This window comes from Coffea eugenioides, chromosome 11 (genome assembly GCF_003713205.1).
Source record: "Coffea eugenioides isolate CCC68of chromosome 11, Ceug_1.0, whole genome shotgun sequence".
Classification (NCBI taxonomy): Eukaryota; Viridiplantae; Streptophyta; class Magnoliopsida; order Gentianales; family Rubiaceae; genus Coffea; species Coffea eugenioides.
The window spans coordinates 41,596,981-41,621,199 of NC_040045.1; the positions used below are offsets into that span (position 1 = coordinate 41,596,981).

Sequence of the window (24,219 nt, forward strand, 5' to 3'; positions counted from 1 at the left end):
AACAAGGAGGGGATAGTAAAAGATGGAAGAAAAAGATGTTATAGAATTTATTTTTTAATTTATTTTTGTATATTTATGAGTTATTTTTTATATATATTGTGGATGCGATGTTCTTGGAGATGTTTTTATTTGTGTATTTCTATAGTATATATGTTAAAATGCTAATTTTTTAGTAGCAAGGCAAAGTGAAGCTGTTTGGAAAAATCGTTCAAAACGTCCCTCACATTTTGTAAAATAACTATTTCCGTCCCTCACTTTTTAAAAGTGTAATTTTATGTTTTTTATAAATTTATATTGTTCAAATTTGGTTCCTACTTAGCTTTTCGACTCGTTTTTTACCAGAATCCACCATGTGTCTTGCACCTAACAATTTTTGAATGACAAAATTATCAAATCAAATTTTACATAACCCAATCTATAGTCTCTCACATTTCACAAAATAATTTTTTTCATCATCATATTTCACAAAATGAATTTTTTATCCCTCACATTTTATAAAATAAATTTTTTTCCCTTATTGATCATGTGTACGAATATTTTTTATAACTCATATATCTATCCTTTTGATTTCACATAAACAATACGAATAGCATATGTACAACTACAATTAGTCTGTTCAGGCGAAATCAAATAAATATATACATGAATTTAAAAAAATTGTTAATTTTTTATTCATGTTCATTTTCTTTTATTCAAAAATTAAAAACAAAGAAGATATTTAATCCTAAACAAGGAGGGGAGAAAGGAGCAAGGAGGGGATAGTAAAAGATGGAAGAAAAAGATGTTATAGAATTTATTTTTTAATTTATTTTTGTATATTTATGAGTTATTTTTTATATACATTGTGGATGCGATGTTCTTGGAGATGTTTTTATTTGTGTATTTCTATAGTATATATGTTAAAATGCTAATTTTTCAGTAGCAAGGCAAAGTGAAGCTGTTTGGAAAAATCGTTCAAAACGTCCCTCACATTTTGTAAAATAACTATTTCCGTCCCTCACTTTTTAAAAGTGTAATTTTATGTTTTTTATAAATTTATATTGTTCAAATTTGGTTCCTACTTAGCTTTTCGACTCGTTTTTTACCAGAATCCACCATGTGTCTTGCACCTGACAATTTTTGAATGACAAAATTATCAAATCAAATTTTACATAACCCAATCTATAGTCTCTCACATTTCACAAAATAATTTTTTTCATCATCATATTTCACAAAATGAATTTTTTATCCCTCACATTTTATAAAATAAATTTTTTTCCCTTATTGATCATGTGTACGAATATTTTTTATAACTCATATATCTATCCTTTTGATTTCACATAAACAATACGAATAGCATATGTACAACTACAATTAGTCTGTTCAGGCGAAATCAAATAAATATATACATGAATTTAAAAAAATTGTTAATTTTTTATTCATGTTCATTTTCTTTTATTCAAAAATTAAAAACAAAGAAGATATTTAATCCTAAACATTGTCGAGTATTTATATCGAATTGATTTTGAATAGAAAAAATAAAGAAATGAAAAGTATGAGAAAAAGAAGTGATTGGCATTTTCAAATTTTAAAACAATCACAAGGCAAGTAATTCAATTGTTAGTCTTAAAAGTGGCGAATAGAAACTTCATATTTAAACTGCAAATTGTTAGCATGACTATAGAATTCGAATTAGAACCCATTAATTAGATGATCTTATTATACAACTTAATAAATGAATTATTATCGAAAAGAGAAAAGGTCACAAATATTGAACAGGTTCACATGATGAAATCAAATAGATATATACACGGGTTTAAAATGAAATTATTAGTTTTAAACCCCCTGTATATATCTATTGAATAGCATGTGTACAACTACAAATAGCCTGTTTAAGTGAAATTAAATAGAGATATATTATATGTTATTCGTACTGTTAAGTGAGATCAAATAAATATATATACATGAGTTTTTTTTTAAAAAAAAAACTACTCATACATATAGTCAACGAGGAATGAAAAAATTCATTTTGTGAAATGTGAAGGATGAAAAAATCATTTTGTGAAATATGAAAGACGAGATAATTTATTTTGTAAAATGTGAGAGACTATGGATAGAATTATATACACACTGATTTGACAATTTTATCCTTAAAAAATGTTCACGTACAAGACACGTCATGAATTCTGACCAAAAGTTAGTCGAAAATCTAAGTAGGGACCAAAATTGCCCAATGTGAATTTATAAAGAGCGTAAAATTACACTTTTAATAGTGAGGGATGAAAAAAGTTATTTTGCAAAACGTGAGTGACGTTTTAACCCCGGTGAACGGCAGCCGTAACTATAACGGTCCTAAGGTGACAAAATTTCTTGTCGGGTAAGTTCTGACCCGCACGAAAGACGTAACGATCTGGACACTGTCTTGGAGAGAGGCTCGGTGAAATAGACATGTCTGTGAAAATGCGGACTACCTGCACATGGACAGAAAGACCCTATGAAGCTTCACTGTTCCCTAGATTGGCTTTGGGCCTTTCCTGCGTAGCTTAGGTGGAAGGCGAAGAAGGCCTCCTTCCGGGGGGGTCCGAGCCATCAATGAGATGATTTTCCCAAGTTGTTTTACACATCTTGCTGAAAAATATTTTCCACCGGAAAATGATTTTCCCCGCAATTAAGCGACCAAACAACGGAAGTTGGGGAAAATATTTTCTAGACAATATTTTCAGTCCAAACAAACAGATCCTTAATAGTTAAGGTTTTCGCCCACTCGTTTAATGGCAAATGGCAAGTCACACTCCACCAGCATCTTAGCACTGCGAATTTGACATTGATTGTCTTCTACTTTTTCTTTTATCAAGAACTAGAGGTACCTCGGCTGTGCAATGCACAGCCAGGCCCTCTAGAACATTAGTTAAATACATAGTAACAAATGTTTTAGTACATAATGAATAGAAATATAGGAAAAAAATTAAGTATAAAAATAATTAAAATTTGCTGTGAAAAGAAATTTCATATATAAAGTTAACCCCAATTTATTGTGATTTGGAAAAAGAATTTTTAACCAATATTATGTGTACGTAATGATACCAAAAAAGAAAAGAAAGCAAATCCATTATGAGTGCATTATCGGTTTAATAGCAGCATAGTTTTAGTTGTAATTAAATAAAGAGTAGTCATAATGTTTCTAACATTTTAATAATTAGAAAAAATATAGAAAGCCACAAAACCTGTCACTATCTTCAACATCAATAAAAAAAAAATACAAACTTGCATATTTTTCTTTCTTTTTTGAGAGAAAGAGCGAGTTAATCTATCCATTTAAATCATGTCTAATAGCATTACAAATAGATGAAAACATTATCTAACCAAATAGTTATAGAATACGTATAGCAAGTTTAAATAAAAACATGAATTGCCATATTTGTAAATCTACATATGCAAATTCAAATCCAACAATTTGTTTGATTGCAAATATGTCTTCTTAATCAAAATAGAATTTTCTAATAATATTTTGTAGAGTGACACTCTAAGCTAAAAGCCTCAATACTAACTTCCCACCAAATGCATTCCTTTGAAAACTGCAATTGTTTTAGCTAGTCAAATCGACAAAATATTATTAACTTCTTTAGCCAAATAGTAATGATATGTCCAGTTCTATGCCTAACAATCATCTCAAACTCTAATTACATTATCTATCATTATGGGCAATAAAAAGGGATAGGAGTACAAAGTCATATAGAACCAGTTTAAGTAAAAGATTCTGAAATCTAATTTTGCACTTCTTTTATTTCCAAGCTATCATTTGCTAAAATTAAAACCATGAAAATAAACTACCTATTATGGATACAAGCTAGTCATTCAAAATGTTGAATGAAGAGATATAAAATATTATCTTCACATTCTAAATTGCTAGCCCCAACAATTATTTTACCCGTCATCCACCTTATCCAGTTTATAAGCACTTTTCACAATTAATAAACTTTATATAAATTAAAATATAATTACCTATCCATAAATTAAGAGATTCTGGTTAATTTTTAATTTAATAGGCATCATTTTTTTCTTCCTGATCATCGTTTACCTTGGATTTTCATTTATTAGATTTTTTTTCTCCTCTACTGTAGTACTATCACCCTATTATCAAATAACAATTTTAATAAATAAAAAATTAGAATTAGAATGAATCTGCATAATGGTGTTATTTATTTTATCAGGGAAAAGTAGTTACAATTCTTTCATTGTTAGCCTAAAAATTCTTCATGTAATCACTACCCGTCTTGTTGTCAGCCTTTTCCAAAAATAAAAAGATCAAAAAGTAGTTTCAGAATAAATAAAATATAAAAAACTAAAAAAAATGTTTCTTTAGATTTGGGGAAAAATATTCACAGTATCACATACCTATTTTGGGTAGAAAAGAAAGTCAGATGAAGAAGAAATAGGTGAGAAAAGCAATAAGCAGAGGTTGTTGATCAAGACGCAAAAAATGACAAAAAAAATATCAAATAGTATATACCAAAAAGAGACATTAAAAGTAGAAGATCATGAATCATAATTATTGGACTATGGAAGAAAGGAAATATCAAACCCATTCTTGATCTCCGATAATGAAATCATTCATTTAGTTAATTATGGACAAAAATGAAAGAAAATGCATCAACTAATCCAATAGAGAAAAAATAGAATAAATGATTAATTAGGATGACAGGGGAAAAAAATGAAATACAAAGTGGAAACTAAATAACAAACCTGCAGTGTACATGAGGATTTGTTTAATTATCTTTAATCAAAAAGGAGAAAGGAAATAAAGTGAACAAAAGAAAAACAAAGCAAAATGAAGAAAAGAAAAGAAATGGGCCACGTGTCAAAATGAGAGGGATCCACTTGGCAATCATTGGAGTTGCTACAGTAACTCCACTTTCTTCTTATATAATAGGTAGATATAGATGGACATTCACTCAAATTAATTTAAACTTGGAAGCGAACGTAAACCCAACATTGGAAAATTGACGTGTTGGAAAGCTTAAATAAGCTCTTTTATTCGTGCTAAAACCAGCAAAAATCTTTTAATTCTCTATTTTTGAAGTCATGAACTGGGTCAAACAAGAGTAATCACTGCTTGTAGCACCTTCAATCCAAATGTAATCAATGAACTTTGCAGTAGCAGCAGTAGAATAGGTTGACCATTCTTGTAACCTATTAACTTTCAGCTGTCAAGTTTTGAATTCGTCTAGCCTTAATTAAGAAACACACACACCGGATATAAACTAAACCCACGATTGCTAATTCGTCTAGTACTTAGTGCAGGTTTTTTCTTCACAACGTTTATTATAATTTATAACTTGGTAATTAATTAGAGAAGCAGCTCACCTCTAATACTTAAGTTGACAAATTCGACAATTCGGTCACTGTGATAGGGACTAGATCCACCTGTTATTTTCGTTCTTATCTTATTTTTTCCGCTCTCCCCTGCAAGAACAGATTTAGTTGAGTATGCTATATTAGTGGAAACCAATTGGCATAATTTCATAAACCTCCCCCGAGATTTTATGAAATATCACCTAGCTCCCTTGAGGTTTTCAAAATCTCACTTAGCACCCCTTGAATTGACATTTTGGTAACATTGGAAGCCCTTCTAACCAAAAGTAATATTAAAAAATTCATGTTCGAGGAGAGAGATTATTTTAGTGCCTTTAATACCCTTAGACTATAAAAAAATGAACATTTTACAAACCAAAAAAAAAAAAATACTAAATAGGAATCATCTTAAAAGTGGAGAGATAAAAATTGGTAAGATTTTATGTTACAGCCAATAGTCACTTCTACAGTAGGAAAAGAGTATAAAAGCAAATACTATTTTTTAAACCATTTTTACAAATAAAACCCTTCATAGCGTTGAAGATAATTATCATGTAAAATCATACATTTGAGCAAAAAAAAACTTAGTAATAAATGAAATTCAACTTCAATATCATACAAAAAATTTACTCAAAATAGACAGATTTTTTTATGGGTGTGAAATATGAAAATTTTATTATAGAAAAAGTCAGACTTTGAAAAACTGTTCAGAGTTTCAATTACTTTATTTCTCTTGCGCTCTAAATGAATAGGAATAAATAAATAAATAAATAAAGTTGTGAAACACCAAAAAAGAAAAAAAAATAAAAAGAACTTGCAGCTATTCTTCTCCAAATGCATTGAATATTGCATCGATTAAATCCTATATTTCATTGACATTTGCAATTCAATTATACATATATATATAAATAAATATACATATATAAATAAATATGTTTGTATAGACATTGTTAAAGAAAAGTAGAAAATTTAGAGAAAGAAAAACAGGATTAGAAAATTTAAATATGAGGGTATTATTAACAATTTATCACCTTTGATGTTACTATATGGCCCTACTATCACTTCAAGGGTGTTACGTGAGATTTTAAAAAGTTTAGGGGAGCTAGGTGATATTTCATGAAACCTCAAGGGAGGTTTCTGAAATTATCCCAAACCAATTTTGCCAATTATTCATATGCACCTATCAATTTAACTGCTTTTAATTCTTGACACGTTTAGTCCTTTAAATCCCTGAAACCATATACTAAGATCACTATCGGCACTGAAAAAGTAAAAATGATTCGGTCATAATAAGAATCAATTTGTTAGTGTTAATGAAACATATAAAAATGACTGAGAAATGAGAGTCTATCATGTGAGGGGTAAATGCTTTTAAAATTGCAAGATAGTAAAAAACCTAAAACGAGTCTAGTTCAAGTGGAAAGTTTGTGAGAATACCATTTTTCCTCCAGTAACTATATAAGTCAATAGAATGTGAAATTGCCATCCTTGACACGATAAGGAGTGTGTTTGAATATAAGATTATTTGATAAAAGTTTTAGATTAATATTGTAATAATTTTTATGATATGATGTGTGTAATATAAAAAGATTGTTGAGAAGATTGAAAGGTTCAGAAAAATATATTTATGACGCAACCTTTATTTTTGTGCAAACAATTACTCATAAAGGATATGTAAACTACAGCATCCGCGATTGGCAAAATTCTATCCTAGCTTTGCCAACTTATTTAGCTGTTTAGAATTACATCTGGGCTTAAATAGTACGTAGTTCTTAACACAATCAAGCAGGAGTCCATGCTTTACTACGCACAAGAAATCAATTCAGCATTATGATTTCAGCAGCTTAAACACATCATGAAGGCTTTCTAATCCCTTTGAATTGGAAAATTAAAACTTTTAATCAATTCTGTGATTGACGTACGTATCAAAATAAGATTGATCATATAATGGTATTGCATCATTAGCACCTGAAAATTGAATGAGATAACCTGTGCCTTTTTTGTCATGTATCAGTCACACTGTGCTTTCTGCTCGCTGTGTATCAAATGGTCAAGATCACACTTGGGACTAAAGACACTGCGGAATTGCAACATTTTGATTGGCCAAGCACGCAACTCGGCCTGCTTTGTCAAAGCCATCCATCCTTGCATGTCTCTAGAGTTTTTATGTGTAAACTTGGCCTTTTCGAGACAACATTTTATCTAACATATGTCGTACATTATTCTCAAAATCCAATTTAATTGATAGGAACATTAGTTAGATGACATTGAAATGCTCGATTCTCAATTTCTTTCTTTTTCTTCTTCCCCGTATAAGAGTTCGCGTCTAGTACCCTTCAACAAAGAAAAAAAAAAAAAACGTGCACACACACACACACATTGTTGTAAGTAATGTGTTATGCAAAGTACATGCAGAGACATGTTTTCAACTAATAAAGTCCATTATAGCGCTAGTCCATTATATTTTAGATGACGTAGCAATTAGAACCAGTTTTTGACTAATTAATTTTTTTAACATAAAAAATTCTAGTGGATAGTCGAGCCAATATTGCCATGAGACGTTACGCAACTATTAAACAATTCTCTTGGACAAAGAGATGACTAACGCATAATCGTTTAGTGGATTCGTATCAGCAGGAAATTTTTGGTACGTAACGTTTATAAGGTAAGGGAGCATAACAGGAAAGTCCTTTCCGTGGTTTCAGAAACAGCCAATTGAAGTGACTGAAGGAGCAAATTATACAGATGAAAACATTTGCGTCTGAACAACAATAAAAGTAATTGTGTTGATTGCTAAATTACGAACTTTTCACAGTGCATAACTTTTCTTAGGATAACATATATTAATTTTTATGATAATTGTCCTTGCATATTCGGCCAGTTGGCATTCATCATCTGTCAAAGCATAATTAGTTTCAAAGCTTTTGAAGAAGGTTTGAGGTTGTGCCACTATGGGCTTCCAAGTCAAAGAAACAATCTTTTTGCACATGTTTCGGCCTTTCCTTTGATGAAAGGACCTGGACTGGACTAGTTCCCGGCCGTTTTGTGCATTGAAGCTATTCTCAAGTGCAAGATTTGCATTCACTTTTCTTCTCAGGTGATGAAGGTGCTGATTAGGGAATTATTTTCCCCTTCTTTTTCTACCTTCAAAGACCAAACTTAGCCATGTAGCTAATAGCTTAGTGGAGTGCTAACTGACAAAAATTTATGTAAATGAAACATGATGGAATTGCATTTACTTGTCCTACTCTTTTTTTTTTCTCGAAGGTCTGTCCTACTCGTGTTATTTCACTTTCATCAATAATTCTATATATTGACGATTAAAAATCTATGTTGGTAATTTTGATTGGCTAAACAATTGTGGCTACTGTTTCTTCTTCTTTTTTTTCCTTTTTTTTGGTAATTTTTTAATATCCCACTCAGTACCATATCGAGTTTTATCCAGATAAGCGTCCTATATTGTTTAATATAGCAGCAGCTTTGTAGATATTTTGCACGTAAGTTGTTCCTTCTTTTCCTGCAATATTCCAATATCTTATGGACAGGATGATTTAGACTGTAAAACGTGGTATTTAATTCTATAAAGTCTTAAGCTAGGATTAACTACACGTGACATAAGTAATCATTTACTCGTAATTATAATTTAATCAACAGCTCCTTTATGTTTAGAATCCAACTAGCTAGCTTTATCCATGCCTACCCTTGAGCCTCCTAGGGCAGCCAGAGTTCATGAACTCCCAACTTTCTTTGCTACTTCTTTAATAATCCTAATCATCATATAAATCTAACTTAATCCCCAAATCAACCAAGATGTGGAGAATTCCATTCAAAACGGGCCCCTCGCTAATAACATTTGAAGTGTACACGGCTGTGGTTTCTTAAGTTGGAACTCTGCTCAAGTTCAATGGATTATCTCTCTCTATATTCCCAAGATTGAGAGACTCCAGGAACTTTTGCTGCAATTTGCCAACTTTTATAAGTATTTAAAGACAAAGATGACCATAAATTCATCCCGAACCTTTTTTTTATTAGAGATTTAATATCATGACCATCCTAATAGACTTTTTTCTTTTTTTTTTACAGGAGATGGGTGAGACTTCCCTCCTAGGAAGAGTAGGGGATTTGAATAGAACCATAATTTTTTTCTGCAATTTGTCAACTTTTATAAGTGCTTAAAAGACAAAGATGACCATAAATTCATTCCGAACCCCTTTTTATTATCAGAGAGATTTAATATCATGATCATCCTAATACTTTTTAAAAAAAAAAAAAATTCTCTAGGAGGAGGGGTGAGACTTAAGAAGGGGGGAAGGTTGGGGAATTTGAGTAGGACCTCTAATTCTTGGCCTCAATCATCCTAATAAACTTGTTACATTGTCATCAAGCAGAAGTAATAAATGAGACGAAATTTTCCATCAAAAGAACTTTTTGGGCTAATCATTCTCCTATGAGCATGAAAATTTACACGTGCTATTTGACATGAGTTTTAGTCCGGACCATGAAATATGGTACATTAAATCTTTACACCATGTGCATTGGTGAATTATGCATTCAGAAATGGTCTTTTCATGCATCTATGAGCAAGAATCAGAAATTCCATACCATGCGTTGATAGTTTGCTTCGATTTCTTTAATTTGTAGCCATTGGAGATGATTGACGAGCCCTAACAATCCTGCGTATCCAAGTAGCCAGACCCATAGATCTCTTCTATTTTTTCGCCCCCTTTTCCTTCCCCAAGCTTCTTGTGAAACATCTCAGTGAAATATGGCCAACTTTAATTAGATTCCCGAAACGTGGTACTTAACTTCTTAAAGCCTCGAAAAAGAACTGAATTTGATTCCTGAAGAAGGGTCTGTGGCTGCATGGCATGCGTGCATCATCAATAACTATTGATTTTAGTAATAATTAAGTATCTCAATTAGGGTCCCGTTGAAATTTAGTCACTGTTTTTTTCTTCATTACGGAGAAAAGAAGATCCTTTATAAGCTACTCCATTTTGCGAAATTCGTAAACCTAAAAAGTAAAATTGATTTGTAAATTAAATACATATGGATGTTGAAACAGGTAAGATTCTATTCGTCCAGTCATTAAAGAAATTAATAGATAATAGTGAAATCTTTTCCAAAAATCAGGAAAAAAGCATAGGAATACGCGTGGAATTTGATCAACATCATACAGAATGGTATCGTCAGCATTTCCCTTATCTTTTGAGAATCAGAATAATTAAAATCTTTTTATCCTAAATCCAATGAGAATTGTGTAAAATGACTCTAGACGAATACATGGTTTATCATCAAAAGGTTCAAAATGTCCGAGAGGACAAATGGTATTAATTCATTCATCAAATTCAATGGCCTCAACACCATATGATCGTGCAAAACTTATTCTTCTTGCCTATGTTATCTTCCATGAATTGCTGTACAAGATTATGGTTCCCTACAATGATGGAGCCAAGGGGGCTGATGGGGGCTTGAGTTTTGAAAATTTTAATTCATATTGTGTAAAAATATGCGTAAAATAAAGTTGCCCTCCTTCCCAATGTTTTACAATTTTAGTTTATATTATGAGAGTTCATATATATGTAGGGATGGAGCCAAGGGGGCTGATGGGGGGCTTGAGTTTTGAAAATTTTAATTCATATTGTGTAAAAATATGTGTAAAATAAAGTTGTCCCCCTTCCCAATTTTTTACAATTTTAGTTTATATTATGAGAGTTCATATATATGTAGGGATGGAGCCAAGGGGGCTGATGGGGGGCTTGAGTTTTAAAAATTTTAATTCATATTGCGCAAAAATATGTGTAAAATAAAGTTGTCCCCCTTCCCAATTTTTTACAATTTTAGTTTATATTATAAGAGTTCATATATATATATATATATATATATATGGATTAATCACTTTTGAATTAGTTTTTTTCTTCAAAAAAAGTTATATATTTTTTAAATACCTTTATAATTAAAGTTAATATTTGATATTTTTAGATGTCATATATTTAAATAGATGAACATTATTTTGAACATAACATATTAAGATAATTTTGGCTCCCCAGGAAATAAAATCCTCGCTCCGTCACTGGTTCCCTACACGTTTGCTCAAACAAATAATCCATACATGCCATGTCCAAATTAATACATTATGCTTGTTTAAATTGTACCTACCATTCAAACCGAAAGATGCTAAGAGAGGCATATACTTGTTAATGTTCCACTCAATTCTGCCCTTATTCAGAGATGGTGTACTACTGCGACCTCAGATTTAAGAGCAGTGCAAGAACCTCTAGGGTATTTGCAAGAAGTATATGCCCTATACTGAATCATTTTTATCTGGATTAAAACTTGAAAAGATGTGTTCCTAATCCATTTAAAACAAATTTTTTCCTTTCTTGGGGGATATTCTCCCAGAACTTACATTTGCCAATAATTTAAAGGGCATTCTCTGGAATAAAAATCCAGAATCGTATGCTTAGGATCATCTTTCCAATACTTTGGAGGCCTAATCTCTACCTTGTTATGACATTATTCCGTATTATATTTGGCCGGACACGTTCATGAGAAATAGAGAATCTCAAATTCATGAGAACGTGGCGACCGAATTAAAATGAAACATATTAACTTCAATGTTCCATCTTATTTCCCAGGCATTAGTTCTATTGACGTCAGTTTAAGGTATAATTTTGTCCTCAAACCCTTGCTTCTACTGCTGTTTTTTGTTTGGCCACTAAGTCATATTCATACGCATCGCCATTTTAAAGTTTTGTTTTATATTCCTTTTATTTTTTTGGGGGAATTCCTTTAATCACCAAGGCCTGCTGTTCAATTTAAATCTCAACTCTATAATAGTGTACCAACACAAAATCCAGGACTAGTTTTCTTTCAACCAAAAAATAAGAATAATAAGGATGTCATGGACAAAGTAATTTTGAGAGTTATAAACTACCATTGATTATTAATTTTTTAAATAATTTGTCATTATTTAATCTTGTCTCTATATTATAGGTATTTCCATCCCTAATTCTAATTGTTAGATACTTTAGCGACTCTTATCTAATCTTTAGATACTTTACGCACACATACAAGCTCCCTCCCCCCGTGCCACCCAACCTACCATTCACCCTAATCTTTAGATTCTTTGGCGACTCTTATCCCAACCAACATAAGTTAACTCAATTGGTAAGAACAAGTTACTTCCTCACAAAAAGATCATGTTTTTTAATTTCGCTGTCAATGTAAAAATTATGTTGACAGATGATCTGTAAAAACTCCTATAAGCGATCCGGCAATTTCCTCATAAAAAGTCGTAACCTATAATCCCAAGGGCATGATCGGAATCAAACCCACCAAACTTCTTTTTACCCAAAAAAAGAAAAAAAAAATTCCTGACCAGCACCATGTGTCGTCCATGTAGCTAGTTAAATCTAGTTATGCAAGTAGAATTGTATACTTGCACATACACAAAATATTATTTGTTCAAGTAGAACTTTACATTAAACCTCACAGATAAGATAAAATTACAGATAATGTGAAGCAACCGTACGTATTTATCTGGGAAGCGGATGAAAGAAACTGTGGGGAAGCAGATGAAAGAAACTGTAGGCGGGGCAAAAGGGCGCAACAAGAGAAAAATTGCCATCCTACTCAGACCCATGACTTGCATGGTTTGTCCCTGGTCCATTGGTTGAAAAGCCTTAGAATATTTGGTGCCCCTACCGTGCATGCCTTCTTTTGTTCGTCGTAATTTGGTACAGAATCAATTTTTACAATGACTTATATTCAAATATAAAAATTGTACCCATAAAACGATTCATGAGAGAGAGAGAGAGATTCCTATGCAATATCAAGAACCAAAACAGTATGCTAATCAAACTTCAAATTAAAAAAAAAAAAGATTTACTCAACATGTTACATCCTGCATTTTGTAGTACAAACCCTTTGAGAATAATTGAACTATATTTGACTTGTTGCTGAAATTTAATTTGCTTATTACATGATTCCAGAAAAAAAAATATGTTTAAGTTGGGAAATTCTATTTGGGAATGCATTCGGGACAAATCTTTTGGAATGTCTAGCATTGCTGTGGATGAAATTATGAAAGGGAAAACCATAGTCTCTACAAAAAAATGCTGATATTGTGAAAGACAATAAGATCTATATTTTTGGCACTAGATTTGGTTAGTCTTCATTCGTAATGGAACTGACCACATGTTTCCTAGCCACCAAAGAAACATCTCATGTCAATGTGGACCAACAACAAAGGTTAAAGAAATTTCTTTATCTAGAAACAATCTCTATCTTTTTGCTTATTGGTAGCAAAACGAAAACGTTAATCTACTGCAGTTATTATGGTCCCATGTAATCGCCCACCGATTGGTATATATGTATGTTCCAGATCAAAATAAACTTTAAGAAATTTCTAACTACACATGTATAGTTAATAGCTTTGTTGTGCTATATACTGTATCTTCTTACAAAGAGAGGTAACTGATATTAAACACTTGCAGATAAATCTGGGAGACTCCATCATCCCTTTTAAAGTAAAAGAAGATGTAAAGTGCTTGAGATTTGTAGGAAGTATTAATATCATTTGCATAAAAAACTCTCGTGCTTATAATATAAAGTAATTAATGTTTTTACGATGTTTTTAAACTTATCTTTTTTTAGCAAGAAAGTAAGAAGCGGGGAGGAAAAAAGGAGATTTGAATCCAAAATCTTAGGATCTCAAACTAAATCACTAGACTAAAACTTCCTGGACAAATTATGTACTTTAAACATCAAATTGACCTAACAAGAATCTAGTTGCAATAATAACTTTCTAGGATGTGTCTTGTTCATTGTTAGAATTAGAATAGGAATAGGAAAAGGGATGATGCTAGCTCTCGTGGGTTGGGGTGGTGGGGGTTGGCCAAATGAAGACAATAACGTACATTAGAGTCAGCCACCTAAGGTGGCATTTTCAGTAGTCCAATTCTGTAACATCTGTGATGTTGCTATCCTTCTCAATAGAGAAGAAATGACTGAACACGGCTAGCGATTTCAACAGAATATTTCATATATATGCTGACATATAAGAAATATATGCTTTTATATATACATATATATATATATCCTTCACAATTTTGTTGTAGTGGAGGGTATCATATATGCTGACAACTTAGCAGAAAGATGGAATTATTTCAGCAGAATATTACTATTTAGAACCTTCCTTTCCTATTATACCTGAACTATACCAGCACTAGTAGCCAAATACTCGATTTTTTTTATGCAGAAGCTTAACCTGGAAAAAAAAAATTGCGTGCTCATAAATAATTCCACATTGTTAATGTTCTTAGCATTTTAAAACAAGAAGTCAGTGAAATCACAGAGTGAGTTACAACTCAAAGTGCATTATACTTACTCTGGAAAGTGAATAAACTACATGACAATCCATGCATGAATTAGCTAGTGATGAATAGAACAGGTAAAGTTCAAAGGCTGCCAAGGCGATCAAATGGAACCATAAAAAGTTTGATCCTGTCGATGTCCTTGATCTTGATTGACACATGAGTACACTAGCACGATTAAGTAGATCATACATAATTAAATAGCTCTTTCACTACTGGAAGTGGGAGATTTAAGATAATTACAAAAAACCTTTCTAGCTAGTTATCCCAATCTTAGTGGAAATCAGGCTTGGCTAATAAGTGGCAACCTTTGTGTACTTGCGACTTTTTGTGATTTGTAGTATATGATTTAGGTAATAATCCTCCTTTACTTTGTGAGAGGCTATGGTTCCCATTACGTATTCCTGCCACTTGCACATTGTTGATTCCTTATGCCAAGATTGTGTTTGGATTGCATTTTTTAGGATTTTTTGTAGAAAAATTACTGTAGCGATTTGATGTATATGAAGAAAAAAGATAATAAGAAAATGTGATCACGGAAAACGACGCAATTTTTCGGCAAAAAACGGCTGTCCAAATATTTTAAATTCTCAAATGAACATGTTGCAAATTGTATTGTTTTAGGAATAGTGATTCTCTAATTGTACTTGTATAGAGCTAGTTTAGAATAGTGACATATATATATATATATAGTTGTACTTTGATGTACTAGGAAATTTTTTTCCTTTGTAAAGCTTTTTTCTGATGATTAATGAAAAAATTATTTTTGCTTAAAAAAATGTTGTAAATTGTATTAAAATAAACAACCTAGGAGTATAAAATTATTTATTGAGTTCACCTAGCCTAGGAGGAGATGCACCATAGCCCAATAGCGTTCAGCTCTGGGCTACGTTTGTCAAAAAAATCATTTTATTTTGAGCTCAAAGGCACCGGGGATTCTGCACGCCTTAATTTTCAATACTATACTCTTAAATATCAATTCATCGTTGGATACTGAAATAAGTGCTTTAAACGCTTATATTGTAACAATTCCAAACATTTAAAATATAAAGCACTACCATCATTGAGAGATATGCATTTTGGGAATGATTCCCTAGAGGGGTGTAGAATTTTCCAAATATAAGACATTTCAAAAAATTATTGGGACATCCACCTGTAGCATTAAAAAGAAAATTCTTTTTAAATGCATCTTCCAGATTACTTTATCTAAACAGTAAGAGGACCATACACAGTATTATACGTTATACTTTAAATTTCCAGTGTCTCCAAGATTTCCATAACAGCATGCTGGCTGAGAAGTCACCATATCCGGCAGGAAGTTTAGTAATGCTCCCGGGGAAGCGAATCGCACTACTACTGTTTTTTCCAAGTGGAAAGAGCTAGGATAATATAGGTGTAGAGGATATTACAGAATGTGCTCTTGGGCATCCCACATCAAATTCCTTTTTCTATCCATAAATATTTGATCACAGGCTCAAACTTGAATACACTCACTGCTAAGCAGCTAGCCTTGCCACATTCATCACTTCATATCAAATTTGCTCTAAGAAAATCGATCGCCTCAATCGAGTCAAGATGGTGAAGTTCTCTAAGCAATTTGAGGGTCAGCTGGTCCCTGAATGGAAAGAGGCTTTTGTAGATTATTGGCAACTCAAGAAAGACCTTAAGCGAATTCATCTCCTCAACCCTGAAAACACAAGTGTTAATAAGCAGCCAAAACAAGAAAGTTGTTTCTCCTTCTCTTCTTTAAGAAAGTTTTCTTTGCTTGGACATCAGCAAAGAGAACACAAGGTCATTCAAGTACTAAATCTGTCCCTCCCTGGATTTGTCTGTCACATTTTTCATCTTCTTGTCCAGCGTTATGTAACTGAAAAAGCAACACATTCACATTTTCTTGTCGAAGTTCAGCTCACATGCAAAATGTGACAATCCAACAAAGAAGAATTTAACTTTAACGTTTACTTGTTCGTTTCCTTATTTATCAGGTTCACCGAAAACTTGCGTCCTCAGCAAGCAAGGGAGATATGTACGAGACTGAATTGCTCGAGCAATTTGCTGATACCGATGCAGCGAAAGAGTTCTTCATACTTCTGGACCTTCAACTTAACAAAGTGAACCAATTTTACAAGGCGAAAGAGGTAGAGTTTCTTGAGAGAGGCGACTCACTGAAGAAACAAATGCAGATTCTTGTAGAGCTCAAAACCTTACTCCAGGATGAACGTGCTAAAGGGTCCTCTGCTCAAGATTCAAAAGAGGACGTTTCAATCTCAGGCACCATTTCTTGCGGTATATCGACTGACTCCATCTTGATTATATGCATCACAGTACATACATGCAAGACAAACTTGGAGATAAATTAGTCAATCACAATTTTGTATATCATTTCCTGGATTAAGTAGTATTGAGACATGCAAATGCTAAAAGCATTCATGATTCAACTGCTACATAGTCCATGCTTTTCTGTTTTATGCTATGGGACTTATGAAATTCGTGTTATGCTTCCAAGATTTACATTGTCCAACTAAAATTTTGATCATATTTATTGGCCACAGATGAAGAATCTACCACAGACAAGGCAGAGCAAGAGAAGGGGCAGGACAATCCAACAGATGAGTCTGATAAAAGCGATGTCCAATACGAAGACTGTTCAAAACCAGATGAATTGTCCAAATCTATAAGTTCGAAGAGAGTAGATGGCAAATTCAGGAGTCTTTCGACTCGTGTTATCAACTGCCAGGGGAAAAATCTAAGAATTCACATTCCACTGACAAATCCAACACGTACATTCTCAGCAATAACATATCTACTTTGGGATGATTTGGTCAATCAATCATCCAAGAAATATGGTGTAGAAGGAAGTAGACTGCACATAAACAAAACAAAGCTACATCATGCTGAGAAAATGATCAGAGGAGCTTTCATTGAGCTCTACAGAGGATTGGGGTACCTCCAAACTTACAGGTAATTATTTTACTCAATTACATTGAATTTACCACTTATAGTTTATGATCTAATTTGAAAGAAGTATCTAAACTCATTTTTAACGTAATTCCATTGTACTTTTTTCAGGAACTTAAACTTGCTTGCTTTTGTGAAAATTTTGAAAAAATTTGACAAAGTAAGTATGGAGGTTAACCCCTATAGTCATATGCACTTGTATCTTTTTCTTTCTTTTACCTTTTTTGGTCATTGACAGTAACTTTATCAAACTTTTTATAGGTGACTAACCAACAAGTTCTTCCCATTTATTTAAGAGTGGTCGAGAGTTCGTACTTCAACAGCTCAGACAAGGTAAATGCAAAGCCAGAAAGCAGCACTTTCTAGTAAAATATCTAGTGAAAATGAAATTATTGCTGCATGATGGAGCAGGCTAGCTACATGTCTGTGATAGGAAGATGATTGGTTGTGGGGTATCAGCCATCCCATTCCAGATTATTCTTAGACAGTGTTAAGTGGTCATATGCTAGTAAAGTGCATTTCCACACAAGCAATGGTCTAAGATTTTTTTCTATCTAGCTAAGATATGCTTGTCTCCACTACACTAGCCAGGGTGCATGTTTTCTGAAACAGAGAAAATGTCTAATTAGTTTCTGTGATTAACAGGTTTTGAAGTTAGCAGATGAAGTCGAAGAAATATTTGTTAAACACTTTGCTGAAGATGACAGAAGAAAGGCCATGAAATACCTCAAACCTACACAGCGTAAAGAATCACATTCTGTGACGTTCTTCATTGGTAAGTTTCCTCCCTTTTAACTCGATCATAAAAGAAATTAAAGCAGTATTACAAAAGAGATAAATTTTCAAGATAACATATATAATTTGTTTCCTTTATTGAATCACTTGTCTTTTGTTTTACATGTCTGATTAGCTAGTGTTCATTGGGGTCCCATTTGATACAAAAGAAACAAATGCACAAAAGTTGCAACAAAATAAATGGCCTCTAGGCAACTTGACCTTGAATTAGCGACTAAATATCGAACAAAAAGTTCTACCAGGGTCCACATTTTGGAGATGGAGAGAAAGAAAAGGTGCATATAGGTCACCATCAACTTATTGACCACAACTTTTGAACCTCAATAGGACACTAGTTTTCCCAGGGTAATGCCCTGCCATATATTCTGAGACTTTGATGATGACATGTACTACTAATGTTGAGCATTTACCTGACATGTCCTAGGAAATGACAGACTGAGGCTCCAATTAATTGCTTTTTACTAGGAGTGTGATCTATCACACACTTCCAACCTATGGTCGTTTGTAGATTAGTAACCATATGAAGCCACTCTCTTTCATCAGGCTGTTTAAGGAGGTTTTGTGCATCGAACAATAAACTAGTCTGGTTATTGTGAAATTTTAGATAAATTCTCAATATGGATAAAAATCATATCATTAAATCATCCATATCTCCTAGAAAAGAACTTAAGACCATCATTCTAGTGCTGAACACCAGTGTAATGGATTATAACATGTACGACACCAAATAGTGGAGGAGATTCCAACTAATCTACTCATTGTTTTGGATGATCAGGATTGTTCAGTGGGTGTTTCCTTGCGCTATTGATTGGATATGTCATCATGGCTCATGTCACGGGAACGTACAGACCCAAATCAAAGACAAACATTTACATGGAAACCGTCTATCCGGTGCTTAGGCAAGTAAATACTGATCCAAATTTTATAACTAATTAGTCTAAATATGCTTCCAAGATCCACTGATTAACATGAAAACTGTTCACATCCTTGCAGCATGTTCAGCCTCCTGTTTCTGCACTTCTTCCTGTATGGATGTAACATTTTCATGTGGAGAAAGACCCGTATTAATTACAGCTTCATCTTTGAGCTGTCGCCAACAAGAGAACTCAAATATAGAGATGTGTTTTTGATCTGTACCACGTCAATGACTGTTGTAGTAGGGGTCTTGTTTGTACATCTGTTGCTCATAGCAAAGGGTTATAATGCTCAAATTCAAGCAATCCCAGGCCTTCTACTATTGGTAAACTTTTTAAAAATAAAAAAAATATACCGTGATAATTTAAACAGTACTTCTACATTTGTAATTTCTCAAATCAGGCAGTTCACAACGATGCTTTTCCCGTAGGTTTTTCTATTAGTGCTGGTGTGTCCTCTCAACATTATCTACAAATCAAGCCGCTACCGCTTCCTTTGTGTAATAAGAAACATCATTTTGTCCCCTCTGTACAAGGTGGTCATGCTGGATTTTTTCATGGCTGATCAACTTTGTAGCCAGGTTAGATCAGCTAATTGTGTCATATGCAGCGACTTTTCTCATTAATTTACTCGAAAATTGATTTTGCCACACTTAAAAGATCCTATGTACTATGATCATCTCTGCTCTATCAACTGAATCTGTTATTTTCTAAACCAATCAGGTACCGATGCTCAGAAATCTTGAGTATGTAGCTTGCTACTACATATCAGGAAGCTACAAAACTCAGGACTATGGACTTTGCATGAGGAACAAAAACTATAGAGACTTAGCCTATGCAGTTTCATTCCTTCCTTATTACTGGAGAGCTATGCAGGTTAGAACATAAATACAGAGGGCTTTTCTGAAGTTTTCTATTCTGTAATCTTTCAAGAATAGATTAAAACCTCATTATTAACTTATGATGATTCTACTTGGCAGTGTGCTCGAAGATGGTTTGATGAAGGACACACAAGCCATCTTGTCAATCTTGGAAAATATGTCTCAGCAATGTTGGCTGCAGGAGCCAAAGTAGCCTATGAGAAAGAAAGGAGCAGTGGCTGGCTTTGCCTGCTTGTAGTCATATCTAGTGCTGCAACGGTGTATCAGTTGTATTGGGACTTTGTGAAGGACTGGGGTTTGCTTCAGCCGCATTCCAAGAATCCATGGCTAAGAGATGAACTAATGCTGCGGAGAAAGTTCATTTACTACTTCTCCATGGTATCGTTCTACTCCTCCCCTTCGAGATTCGTCCCTCAATAAGAGAATAAATGAAAAAACTAGATAATATATCACACAACTCGTAGGAAGACACCTGGTATAAGAAGACAAAGATCCACATATACAGATAAATTGATCATACAATCATTTTAGCAATGGAATAGCAAATTTCTACAGTTGTTTTCTATTGAACAAATATCACTCTTCTTTAAGATTTTGAATCGTTGTTATTGCTAATATTTCGTAGGGATTGAATCTTGTTCTCCGATTAGCTTGGTTGCAAACAGTTTTCCACTACAATTTTGGAAATGTAGACTACAGAGTGACGGGGCTACTTTTGGCTGCCCTGGAAGTTGTTAGAAGAGGTCATTGGAATTTTTATAGGTACGTATTCAATTTTACATATATTTGGTCATTTGCAGTCATGTTCATCCACTGGGTGATCAGTTTACGTTATATTATCATGAACCTAATGATATCTGTATTCCCTGCTGCTTTACTTGAGATAAGAATTTCCTTTCTTTTTCGTGGCACAGGTTGGAGAATGAGCATCTAAATAATGCAGGCAAATTTAGAGCTGTCAAAACAATACCACTTCCATTTCATGAAGTAGATGATCAAGACTGATAGCCCCATTGGATGGACTACTTGGAAGCCAGAATCAAAGAATTTAATCCAACCTGGCCAAATTGCTGGGAGGGGAATTTATTACTTCCAGTTGATAAGTTGATGTTTCAACATGTCAACTACTCTTTTTTCTTTTTTTTTTTTCTCTTCGCTTTTTGGCCGGGAAATTTATACCTGTACACAAAATTTTCCCCATCTCAATAAAATCAATAACACCTAGAGTTTAGTTTTCTCTTATGGAAACCTCCATTGTATATTGCACTTGAATTGCACGTGTGTCCGGAGCTATTTGATTGTAATGTAGCTAATGCTTTAAGCTACCAGATGGGAGGGCCTTTTCTACCTGTTGCTTTACTTGAGATAATTTTTTTTCTTTTTTTTTTGTACAAAATCCTTAATTTAGATTTAACCTTGTCCGATGGATAATGTAAGAATTTTGATACACATGCCAAAAAAGAAAAAGAAAAAGAGTTTAATGTAAATATAGTTTAAGTTTTATATATCTCAACTTGCGAGGTCAAAAACATTTATCTGAAAAATTAATGCTCAATACAGAAAAAGGGTGAAATTTGCATTCTTAAACCATCATTGATTTATAATTTACACTCTCAAAGCATTAATTATAGTACATTGGTACCTAAATGACAGATGTCGAATCTGTTCAATAATAAAATCTACTCGAGAAAAATATAAATTTGTGTATAACAGTGAGCAAGATCATTTGCACAAGAACTGGGGGAAATTTGTTTCTTTTAGATCAAGATTTAATGGGGGATTTTGAATAATTAAAATAAACAATTAATTCATACTAAAATAACTAAATCAAAGTACAAAGTGAGCAAACCAGCTGCTGAAACTTTAGTTTACTGCAACTTTGGCAGTATCCATTCTGCTGGTGGCAAGTATGACAGTGATTGAGGAAGCTCATAATGTTTCCCTATTTGTCCACTCTCTAAATGAAAGATTCCCATGTCAGTAGCTTCATAAGGAGCATCAGGATCCCTCTCTGTGCAGTCATCTGTGAAGTATATACAATTTGACTGGCAGTTGCGGAAACCAAATGCTGGGATGCAAATAGAATGGTTGTCCCCCACAAATAATGCAATATTAGGCAAACTCTTGATTTCAACCCATTCCGGTTCCTCCTCCTCATCACTTGAATGCTTCCTTGTCATTCTATAAACCTTGAAACCCACCGTCACCTTATAGTTGATATCATCAATTATCTCAAGGTACCGTCTTCGGACCAATAACAGACCTCCGTCCAAAGATTCAACCAGATAAGACACATGAGAGTATTCAGTAGGCTGTGATATCAAATATTCCACACAAGGACCTTCATAGTATTCCACCTCATCCTCATCCTCATCTTCAGTATCATCTGATGAATCATTACCTTCATAATCAATAACTAATACCTGATTCCTAGAATTCACTGCATATAATTGTTCTTTATGAAAAAGAATATAATTGACAGGCCTAAACTTGTTGTACACATAAGTCCATGACTGTTCACCTGACTTTATGAATGCCACAACGGGAGCAGAATTATACATGGCAGCAACCACATAACTGTATGGGTACAAACAAGGATCACAAGACAAAATAACCCGGTGGATGTAGCACTCAGGTACAGTATGAAATCCAGGAATGGCTACCATTATTGGAGGAAGATGTATGATCTCCCCAGAAAAGGGATTCACAAGCTTAACGGATAAATCCTTTTCAGCCATTGCCCACCAGCCATATGAGGAACAGCAGCATCATCTTACCCGGTGAGGAACCAGAAACTGATAACCGTAAACCTTATTCTCACACAAACTATACAAATTCCAGTGTTCTTCCCTTCCTTCTTGAGGTATCATTTAACATTGGGACCTGCTGGTTGATGGTTTCCATCCGCTTATGTTTGTGATCAAGTGCAACAGAAAGCCATGACTTGCAAACAACGCAAAATCGGATGAAATCAGGGAGTATTAACTCATTCAAAATCACACCAAGAACATCCCTTTGCAGCTCTGCCCAACTTTTACCTTCTCCTCCTCCGGGATCTGTTGACAAACTACCCGCCATAATTAACTAAATTGTCTCAAACCACCACACAAAGTTCTCGCCTTTTATCCCTAGACTAGAAAACCCAAACCAAATTTTGGCAGAAGAAAAGAAAACAACAAAGGACCAAATAATATAGGCAAAGAATCCTCCAGTGCAGCGAAAATCTAGTAAAGGAAAACATATTGCAGGCAGAAATCCACAAACCAAATCTCAACAGGAAACGAAAAACAGTCCCAAATAAAGCTAAAATAATACGGAAAGAAACAGATTTTTACGCGATATATTTACACGCACCTGATTGGAGTTTTTTAGATTGGTAATCTTGGTTCAATTGGAATAGGATTATGTAGGTGGATTGAGCTTCGATTGAACTTCAACATTTTGGGAAAAATAAGGTTTGACCGACTCGGACAGAGTTAAGAGTCCGACACGACAGCACGCGTGTTTGAAGAGTAACTTCCAAAACTAAACTTCCAGTGGACCGGGCTTCGTGCAGTAAATACACCTTTCGTCGACGGCCTGCAGGCCTGACGTGTTTATTCTAGAGCCCAAATAGGTTTTTTTTTTTAAACTAGAGCCCCAATAGTTAAATTGCCAAAAAGACAAACAAAAAAAAAGAAAAAAGTAAAAGAGGAAATCAAAATATACTAGATAGGAGTTTATTTGGATGATTTATTTGAGATAATTACTGTAACACTTTTTGTGATGTGATGTATGTGAGATAAAAAGGTGATTGAGAAGGTAAAAAGGTGATTGAAATTTTGTGAAGTAAATTATTTTATTTCAAATCTTGTTAATCCAAACACATTGTCATAAAGTTGTTTGTTGAAGAATTAATCTTGATCATGACACTGTATGATTACAAGGGAGATTTTATTTGGAGGATAGGATTATTAAGAGAGA

General features: G+C 33.4%; 2 protein-coding genes across 3 annotated transcripts; one reads left to right on the top strand and one right to left on the bottom strand.

The window, feature by feature from the left end:
* Positions 1-16,218: 16,218 nt before the first annotated feature.
* LOC113753737 (phosphate transporter PHO1 homolog 1) lies at positions 16,219-21,585 on the top strand. Of its 2 annotated transcripts, none has more exons than XM_027297971.1 (13): positions 16,219-16,508; positions 16,694-16,994; positions 17,261-17,669; positions 17,778-17,826; positions 17,928-17,999; positions 18,312-18,441; positions 19,237-19,360; positions 19,455-19,701; positions 19,807-19,956; positions 20,099-20,251; positions 20,356-20,634; positions 20,882-21,018; positions 21,171-21,585. In XM_027297971.1, the coding sequence occupies exons 1-13, from the start codon at positions 16,284-16,286 to the stop codon at positions 21,259-21,261; spliced, it is 2,367 nt and encodes a 788-aa protein (XP_027153772.1). In that variant the 5' UTR covers positions 16,219-16,283; the 3' UTR covers positions 21,262-21,585. The 2 variants fall into 2 exon arrangements, with proteins under 2 accessions (XP_027153772.1, XP_027153773.1); XM_027297972.1 differs by having other exon boundaries at positions 16,219-16,499.
* A 458-nt stretch (positions 21,586-22,043) lies between these two features.
* LOC113753268 (putative F-box protein At3g25750) lies at positions 22,044-23,739 on the bottom strand. Its single transcript, XM_027297371.1, has 2 exons — positions 23,611-23,739; positions 22,044-23,312 (listed from the first exon to the last, which is right to left on the bottom strand). Exon 2 carries the CDS (start codon positions 22,992-22,994, stop codon positions 22,125-22,127), a length of 870 nt encoding a protein of 289 aa, XP_027153172.1. The 5' UTR covers positions 22,995-23,312; positions 23,611-23,739; the 3' UTR covers positions 22,044-22,124.
* Positions 23,740-24,219: the final 480 nt, after the last annotated feature.